Source organism: Triticum aestivum, chromosome 7A (assembly GCF_018294505.1).
Source record: "Triticum aestivum cultivar Chinese Spring chromosome 7A, IWGSC CS RefSeq v2.1, whole genome shotgun sequence".
NCBI lineage: Eukaryota > Viridiplantae > Streptophyta > Magnoliopsida > Poales > Poaceae > Triticum > Triticum aestivum.
Genome location: NC_057812.1, coordinates 693,167,741 through 693,177,602, shown reverse-complemented (window position 1 = coordinate 693,177,602; position 9,862 = coordinate 693,167,741). Strand labels below are relative to the sequence as shown.

The 9,862-nt window shown below is 43.1% G+C and overlaps 1 protein-coding gene and 1 pseudogene across 1 annotated transcript; both read left to right on the top strand.

Moving 5' to 3' along the window:
• Positions 1-2,790: 2,790 nt before the first annotated feature.
• Positions 2,791-3,943, top strand: LOC123154837 (protein GLUTAMINE DUMPER 1). The gene has a single exon (XM_044573465.1). The coding sequence runs from the start codon at positions 2,901-2,903 to the stop codon at positions 3,549-3,551; it is 651 nt and encodes a 216-aa protein (XP_044429400.1). The 5' UTR covers positions 2,791-2,900; the 3' UTR covers positions 3,552-3,943.
• A 1,550-nt stretch (positions 3,944-5,493) lies between these two features.
• LOC123153748 (protein GLUTAMINE DUMPER 2-like) lies at positions 5,494-8,229 on the top strand (annotated as a pseudogene).
• The last annotated feature ends 1,633 nt before the right edge of the window (positions 8,230-9,862 follow it).

Here is a 9,862-nt window from a genome sequence, read left to right as displayed (position 1 = left end):
TTAGCTCACATCATGTCATGCATTGAATGTACGCTGCAAATGATAGACACAAATCATACGTCACGACGATAAGTGGGATAAGTGACACAAGGATCAGGAGGAGGCACATTTCCTCTGAATCATTGCCATGATCACCATCGATATTAATTGCTAGTCCACACTTATCCTTGCTTCTAGCAACAAAATATGTACACACTAGGGCAGACACGAATCTACGTGTGCGGCTGCCGCGGGAGCCGTTCTGGAAGAGCTCACTGCGCACAAGACATCATAATGTTGAGTTGGCATCCATACAAAAGACATGCATCCCTATTCAGCTAACCCCCAAACGCATGTGGTGTGTGACCCATGTTGTTGTTTTGTCCTGGATCAGCCGCCATGGCGCGCTAGCGAATGTACATTTGGGTTGGTGTGTGCACACTCGAGACATATTGCACCTCTTTTCTCCTCTGCAATCATGCACGATTGTACTCCCTCCGTTCGGAATTACTTGTCTCGAATATGGATGTATCTAGAACTAAAATACATCTAGATACATCCATTTCTACGACAAGTAATTTCAAACGGAGGGAGTACAAAATACTGACCTACTAGCCCGGGACCATCATTCTTTTGGCGTGGATAAGCTCACACCAAGGTAGAGCAAGAGAACGATTTTTCTAGAACTTTCTATGAGCGTTCAAATATATCTTGTTTCCATTAGGCACCTTTCTGATTAGTTGATGCACTATGTGTGTTAAGGTCACATACTTTATGAGAGATGGATACTCTCTACCAAAAAGTTGGTTATGAGGGAATATGTTTTGGTTAAAAAGCAAAGCTTAAAGGAGCACGACACTAACAAGTAGAGTAACTGATGTAGTTTCCTTGGATATAGTCTATGGAGTAGTACCTTCTATTGGCCATGCGCCGGGCCCTCCGGGCACTCACAATCTGTAACGCCAAGCATAGCTCTAGGCTAACTAAAGCTTGCAGACGTAATGCGCATTCATTTGGTGCTGGTAAAGGTCCACTAAGCGATGGATTTAGCTAGCTAACTGGATGCTGAAGGATAAGGACGTGGCATGTTAATTAGTTGTAGTAATTAACAACTTGTACCACATGTTGATTTCAGCTAAACTTTGCGCCGATGCTCTTCACATATAAATCCACCTATCTTGATCAGATTGTTGTGTGCAAGTTTTTTTTACCGGTTCTAAAGTTGAAAGGAAGATCCTACGAATGTGCTGGTACAAATTCATATGTGTTTGGCAATGAGGCTATGATGTGTAATACTCTTGCTATTTAACCTAGCTAGAAATATTCGCCAATGGTTTTGGCTAATAGGATAGTACTAATATTACCATCAATATCAGGACACATCCAGATGCTCCCCTTTATTGCTACTAACAAATCTCTGACTTTACATTAATTTACTCCAAAGAAAGAAGAGGACGATGCTTACGTCCGGCCTAAACCATACCATTAACTTCCTTCTTCTTTCTGGTTTGGAGTCTCCTTATAATAAGTGCATAAAGCAATAATTCTTGTAGAGTCCTAGATGTCTCTCCCTCCCGTGTATCCGCGTCTACCGGTATCACACAATCACTTAGTTTTCTTAACCCTTCGAACAAGCTTCTCAAGAGTTGTATCAAATATTAATTCCAATTATCTCTCATCCAAGAAAAAAGACACAAGGCCAAACTATTCACTAATTAAGGAAATGTGCACTAGTACATAATTAAGAAGGTTTCACTTAAACTTTTTTTATTACATGGAATTTATTCACTAACACGTTGTGTAGAATCAAGGCCAAACTATTCACAACCCCATTCCATAGGAAACTTCTACAGTTCTAATTAATGTAGTTGTAGTGACTAGTGCATGAATGATTGGTCCACCCAACGTTCTATCTTGCCTAGTTACTTGATCCCTACGTAATATACCTTGTAATTTATAACATACTCCCTCTGTAAATTAATATAAGAGTGTTTAGAACACTAAAATAATGATCTAAACGCTCTTATATTAGTTTACGGAGGGAGTATATACTAATTCCTGACTATGAAAACTTTTACAAATCTTAGTCAGCTAAAAACATCACTTAGACAAAAATTGGAGTATTGAAAGTGCACAACTAGAGGAAAATTTACGTGATTTATATGGACGCGATATTAGGATAGCAATAGCCAGATGTTGATCCAAATGTCAAGCTGAGATTTACTCAATTTTAGGTAACTAATAAGTAGACGACTTCACCAATTAATGGATGGTTGTCAAATATGAACTAGCCTGTCATCACCATATGACATTGACATGGATCCTTCGAAACTGTTTTGTTTATTTTAGAACTATGATCTTTTGCTCTAAAATAAAATTGTTTCACTGTATCTGTGAAAAAAATTATGTATTAATACAAAAAAAGATTTGAATTTTTTATTACTTATATTTCATAATCAAGCAATATAACTCCTTACTGATTTCCTCACACCAACTAGTTAACACAGAAACCTTAGCCCGGTGGTAAAATAGGAAACACACTTAATCATCGCTAGTGTCTTTTTCTTAACTTATCATAATGTCGTCTATTTTTGCTTATAGATATTTTATTTGCTATAGAAATTGCAGTGGAGATTTTCCCGCGGTTTCGCTTCAAAAGGGTACACACTCCAAGCAGAAAATGTCTCATTGGTCTTATGATATTCCTTGGCATCACAAATAGACAATCCTCCTATGTTTTGCAAGAATATTTCTCCCCGGCCTCCTCTCCTATAAATACACCCCATTTCCCTCTCACCCTTCCGCACCAGACACCACACCACCCTTCAAACAACAACAAGCACGCGGAGGAGAAAAACAGAGAGAACAGAGCAGCAAGAAGCTCCTCTGCTACGCCGTGAAAGTGAAACAGCAACACAACCATGAGGCCCGGAGCCGAGTTCTTCGCCGTGAGCCACCTGGCGGGGGCGCCGACGGTGGCGCCGGCGCACGGGCTGATCAACGGGACGGTGGCGCCACACTCGCCGTGGCAGTCGCCGGTGCCGTACCTCTTCGGCGGGCTGGCGGCCATGCTGGGGCTCATCGCCTTCGCGCTGCTCATCCTCGCCTGCTCCTACTGGAAGCTCTCCGGGTACCTCGACGGCGACCGGGACGGCCAGGCGACGGGGGACGCCGACGGGGAGAAGGCCTCGGCGTCGGGCGCGGCCAGGCCGGCCATGGATTTCCTGGAGCACGTGGTGGTCATCATGGCCGGCGACGAGCGGCCCACGTTCCTCGCCAAGCCGGCCGCCAGCCGGGCTGCCGAGGTGGAGCTCGCAACCGCGGCCGCGGCAGCGAGCGCGCTCGCGGGCGGCGAGGGGCAAGAGAAGAAGGCGGACGAGCAGGGCAGCGAGGCGAGCTCGCATCTCGGCGCTGACTCGGCGAGCCCGAGCCGTGATCACCACGACGCGACGAGCCGGAGCCACGTCCATGACCCAGACGCGGCGGGCCAGAGCCTCGACCACCACCACCATGACCAAGACGCGGCGAGCCAGAGCAGCAGCACGACGGCCCTGCAAGAAAGCTCGCAATAAAAGCAGCCGCCTTTTGTTCGCTACAGCTTTCCCTTTTTTGGGCTGCTTTTCTTCCTCCTCCTTCTTCCTCCCCTAGATTTAGGCTGGGCTGTGTAGATTCTTGGCGTGATTGGTTGAGCGAAAATTAATGGAGATATCTATGCGAGACTTGGAAGTTTTGCCAATCGAAGGTCTCTTTGCAGCCTCAAAAATGGTGGATCGTAGCATCATGCTCTGCTTCAGTTGCACCCTTCTGAAGAAACGGACGACACTCCACTCCATTATTCCCCATCTTTCGGAAACTTACAGCACCTTTAAGTTGGAAAAGAAATACTGAATGAATATTGATCACGATGAAACCCAAAGTGACTTGTGCCGGGAGACAAGAATAAATATTGATGGAATTCAGATTCTTTTGCTTTTGTGAATGCAGCTGTCCTGCAGAAAACAAGCAGTGCAACAGGGTCAAGCAACATCGGGACGGCACTAGGTATGTAGGCCCAGCAACTGCACAATTTTTTGATAAAAAGTTAAGCCTGGGTCTACCTTATATATTCCAAAATCTGTTCAAGAAACAAGGCGGCATGAAGCAAGCCGACACTCACTGCACATGACAGTTCCTTCCGAGTAAAATAGGCCATTAGGCCACTAACTCAAAGAGATTGCATGCTTTAGGCCAAGAACTCGAGAAGTGATCGAATTTAATCAATAGAAAAATATACATAATTGATTATTCTAGACAGTAAATTATATATGAAGCGATACTAGGATAAAGAATGTAAGTTGACAAGAAGGTCTGGTTGGAGTTTAATCAATTTTTAACTAACTAATAAGTAATAATCCCCTAAATGTGCCTAGTTCACTTGGTTAATGGAGTGGATGTACAACCAAGTAATTTGGGTCCAAGGCCTCACAAAACGCTGAGTTTGGATTCTTATTATTAAAAAATGTTGTAGGGGCCACCCTTACCTCTTTACCAACAAAATAAAAGTAAGAACTCAGGTAGTCAATAGACGTTATAAACCTATAATTAAACGGATGCGTCACCAAAATACGATATTGACCCGCATCCTACGAAGCAGTTTCGAGTGAAATCGCAGGATGCATTTACAGGAAGGAGAGTCAAGCATCACTTGCACGGAGTGGATTAAATGACGATAAAGGGTTTTTCTCCGTTTTATATTATAAAGCATACATCTGATACAACCATCTCGCTGGGCCGCAACACAGAGTGCATTAAATTAACCACTTCCTCTATAAACATGCATATATAGGGGAGTTCTCCCTTTGATCGCACCTCTTTTTATCATCGAGAGGAAAAACTCACACCATTCTTTTGCGATTAGAGGGACTACCTCCATGCCAAAATAACATGTCATTTGGAAATTTCCCGCCCCAAAAAAAACATGTCATTTGGTAATTGATACGGTTTTTGACATTTGAGTATCTTTTGGAAATACATATCTAGGAATAGTGTTCACAGCTCCAAACAAAAAAAACCGCCTTTGGACTTTTGATATTCATGGGGCCACAAATCAACCCCCTTCCCACCCCCACTAAAATAAATAAGTGGACAATACTGTGTTGTTTTGTACTTCATTCGTTCCCAAATATTTGTCTTTCTAGACATTTTAAATGACTACAACATATGAGTGTATGTAGACATATTTTAGAGTATAGATTCACTCATTTTGCTTTGTATGTAGTCACTCGTTGAAATTTCTAGAAAGACGAATATTTAGGAAACGAAGGGAGTAGATGTTTGCCCTCCACCTTCTCTCCTATAAATACATCCCATTTCCCTCCCACCACTCTCAACACAAACAAGCCCCAACACAAGAGAAAACAGCAATAACCGAAGCAGAAGCAAAACTGACCAGGCGCAGCTCCTCTGCTACGCTTCCACAGGAATACAGCCATCCTATGCTTTCTCAAATGTTAACCGCTTCCACACCAATACAACCATGAGACGCGGACCGAGTTCTTGGCCGTGAGCCACCGCGCGGGTGCACCGACGGCGGCGCCTGCGCACGTGGCACCACACTGGCCGTGGCAGTCGCCGGCGCCGTACCTCTTTGGCGGGCCGGCGACCATGCTGGGGATCATCGCCTTCGCGCTGCTCATCCTCGCCTGCACCTACTGGAAGCTCTCCGGCCGGCAGCGGGTGACGCCAACGGGGAGAAGGACTCGGCGTCCGGTGCGTCCAAGTCGGCCCTGGATTTCCAGGAGCACGTGGTCATCATGGCCGGCGACGAGCGGCCCACGTTCCTCGCCAAGCCAGTCACCAGCCGGGCTGCCGAGGTGGAGCTCGCGGCCGCAGTGGCGCCAGCGAGCGCGAGCGCCGTCGACGGGCAGGAGAAGAAAGTGGATTTGCAACGCTGCAAGGTGAGCTCGCAGGTCCGACCTCCGAGGCAATGCCGCTGACGAGGAGAGCCATGACCATGAGAGCAGCAGCACGACGGCACTGCAAGAAAGCTCACTCTTAACAATTGACGCAAAATGATTGTGCGCAAGAGAGACAAGAAAGGGAAGAGAGTACCTATAATTGCGGTAAGCTTACTCTTGAACAATTCTAAATTCATGTTTAGCAATATCTCTGTCTCAGCTTTGTTTACTTCATGATTGTCTGATTTTGTGATCATACATTCATACGCAAAATGCCATGCAGTTAAGTGCGTGGTGTAGAAAACATTCATAATAAAAATTTCAATCCTTTCAGTGCTCATATTTAGAGTGAAAAAAAAATGGCCTTCTATCTAATACTCCCTCTGTCCCAAAAGTCTCAACTTCAGTACAACTTTGTATTAAAGTTAGTGCAAAGTTGAGACACTTATTTTGGGACGGAGGGAGTATTTCAAATGCTCATGTTATCTCTGCCTTGCTTTACTCTGTAAGAGAAGTACCTGAATTATGTGCCATTGCATAGCTTCATATCACATTACGTGTATCTGATATTAAAGAACAAGTTGTATTTTCTGTATAAAAACAGTGCTTTAATTCCAAATGTGTTCCTTATACAATAACATCACAAATGATTATGTGAACAACATGCACCATTGTAATCAATAAACCCCGATATAAGTAGTGTAGATCCTTGTTTTTTTTATCTACTATTAGGTCTCCTTTGATTCGAAGGATTTTCCTAGGAATTTTGGTGGCTTGCAATCCTTAGGAATTTTTGCCATATTGTTGTTTGATTCATAGGATTCAATCCTTTAGAAAATTTTCCTTATGATTCTTTTGTACTACATTCCATAGGAATTTTAGCATCCACACAAACCTCTACGAAAGAATCATTTATTTTTCCTATGATGCAATCATACAAACAAAACCCTGTAGGATCCAATCATATGTTTTTTCCTATTCCTTCACTTAGCATGGGACTAGCACCCCAGAGCGATCGAAGGAGCTCTTTTGAATCTTTTTTAGTAAAATCATATACTTGCCTAGATTTTGAAAGGACGCTTGTGAGAACAACATTAACATTTTACTAATTAACAGTGGAGGGCTTTTTTAGACTTCTCAGTGTATTTCTGGCCATGGGAATCCACATACTTTTCCATTGGGCTTTAAATGTCAATGCAGAGGTTTCCCCCTTGGCTTGTGAAGCATAGATGTCATGGCTCGGTTAATTGTCATAAAACAATACATGATAGGGATTATGGACTATAATGTTAATTGGATTATTTTCAGATACTGTACAATAACCCCGAGTATCATGATGCATTGCAGATGACAGCAGATTCATTCGCGGAGAGTGCTGTGAGTGCCTTGCAGCAGGCAGGGTTTCCTACGTGTCTCTCAAAAGAGGATTTCGCCGCGCTTTATAGATAAAGCAATGTTCGCACCCAAACAACAAGAGATCCAATTGTGAGTGCAAGAAAAGATTTGGCTTACTGGGGTAACAACGGAAGAGATGCAACATGCTGTCAGCTGACTATCCGAAGACCATCCAACATGTCTCCTAGATGGTCCCTGTCCTGCAGCCTACATAGTGGGTGCTACTACTGCAAAAATGCCAAGAATTTAAACATAGAGTCGGGAGCACGCTGCAAGAAGGCTGTCTTGATAACCATCTTATCATGCGTAGTACATAGGGTCCAATATATCATCACGAACACCAACCAGAAGAGGCGCCTCCTCCTACCGGTACTGTGAGATTAGGCATTTAGGAAATCGCCAATGTCTGAGGCCAGCCACTCAGGCCCAGAGCCTCGCGGACAAAACTCCACAAGAACTGGGTGGTGGCATATCTAAACCAATGAACTTCCAAAAAAAAAAGAGTGTCTGCAGTGATATTTGTTGTATCAGTAACTAACCAATTGTTTTACAGTAGGAAGGTAATTTTTAGCTTAGTAAAGTTCTGTTAAATCATATCAGATTTTCTTGTAAATGTTATTCCCTTCATACATCATAAATGCAATAGATATAGTTGTTTGTCTTCTCAACTTACATTACTATTCGGAGACAGAAACATAGCTCTTTTTTAGATAGCGAGGCCAGCCCATCAGCAAGATCACATAGCTTACTCAAACTTTAGAGTCTTCATTAACTGTATGAGAATGAAGTGATATTGTGTCACGCGTGTATGTATAATTCTAATGGAGGTTCTTACCCATAGCAACTCACCGTCTACTACCTATGAGCAACTTCGATTTTGTGATGATGTGAGGCACCGATGTATGAATTGCCTAGATATTTTGTGGATTAAAGTTGTCATCTTTTTGATGTCGAACTTATTGTAATAATTTCGGCTCAAAAGAATTATGCATTGTCCCCCAAAAATGATTGCCTTATCCCACTGTCCTCGTCTTGTCGTCAAATGCTTCTTCTTATCTTGGCGAAAATAGTCACCAAGTACTTGCACAACCTTTTGTCTGTCTGTAATGGTCTGTTTCTTATCTTAGTAAAAAAATGTGGTGGATAACACGGCCATGAACTTTTATGCAATGACTTTGGTTGCATTGATATCATTATAAGCTTGTAAAGTTCTTATTCTAGATAGTGTGTCGCCACATTCTTCGCATCATCCCATATATATGTGAAGGTTTCGTACCAGTTGACATCTAGTCATGGGCCCAACAGCAAAAGCAAGAATTTGGTAATAATAACTGCAGTATCTTTATAGATTTGTCACTAAGAGAAAACACCAGAGATTCATGTATCTCGGATTCCTGCAGTAAATTCTAAGTTGGAGCATTCCATAAAGTAATTTATAAGTATTGGCAAAGATCATCCCCCACGATGATAAGAAATGCCAAATGATATTTTCCCAGATCATTATGTTGGATTAAAGTAGGAGTCACTTGATGGTGGCCTGCACTAAGCCCAGTGTTACTTATTCCTTTTCTTGTTGGTGACAGCAGATTTGCATGAAATCTTGTTCTGCTACTCCTCCTCTTACATGCTCCTGATGCATGAAGCATCATCTGTTAATCTAATTGCAGCATCATTTTTTCTTCTGGCAGGTGATCCTAGAGCTGCTCCATAAAGATTTGGTCCTGCTTTTTTGCATTGTTTATTCCTGCTCCCCGCAAGTGCTGGTGTCACTAGCAGCAGTGAAAGGGACCTGACAAATGCCATGGATAATGCTCCTCTTCTTTTTTCAGGTTAGGGAAAAGGGCTTTTCCTCGGCAGTGGTGCTGGTGCAGAGCAGTTGAGCACAAGGGCTGTGTGACCTACCAGGGCTGGTGCACCGAGATCAGCCATGTTCTCTAAGTATGTGTAAAGTTTCATTAATTGATACGTTTATTTGCAGACTACATAATAAAAAGATAAAAATCTGGCCCAGATACAACAAAGAAAAATCATATTTTTATCTAGGTATTTGTCTTTTTTGTGTACAACACATATGAACATATATACGTTCATGAAATCTCATACATCTATACTACACATATGTACTTATGTGTATATTTTTTTTCATTTTTTAAAATATAAAAAATATATTTTCATAGAAAAAAAAATACTCAGTTCCATGGAGCTCGGCCACCATGCACCGGGCTATCGGCGAAGCTTGTGGGCGACGGAGGAGTTGCTGTCACTCGCAGCTCGTAGCTCGGTTCGTCATCTCGACAGCGACCGGTCTTGGGAAAGAGCCGGTACAGATCAGCACAGCCATTCCTACCGGCCGCCGGCGATGTTCAGTTGAATTATGGTGCCACCATCTCCAGGTACCAAAAGGGAGGCACAAGTTGATGATGATGGCATAATGCGGCAGTGGATGGATCATGGATCTGGCCCTCTTGTATTGAGCAAAGCAGCCCTTCTGCAACATGTGCTGCCGCCACCCGACCCGAGAACATCCATGCATCTCAACCCCCGTCTATTCA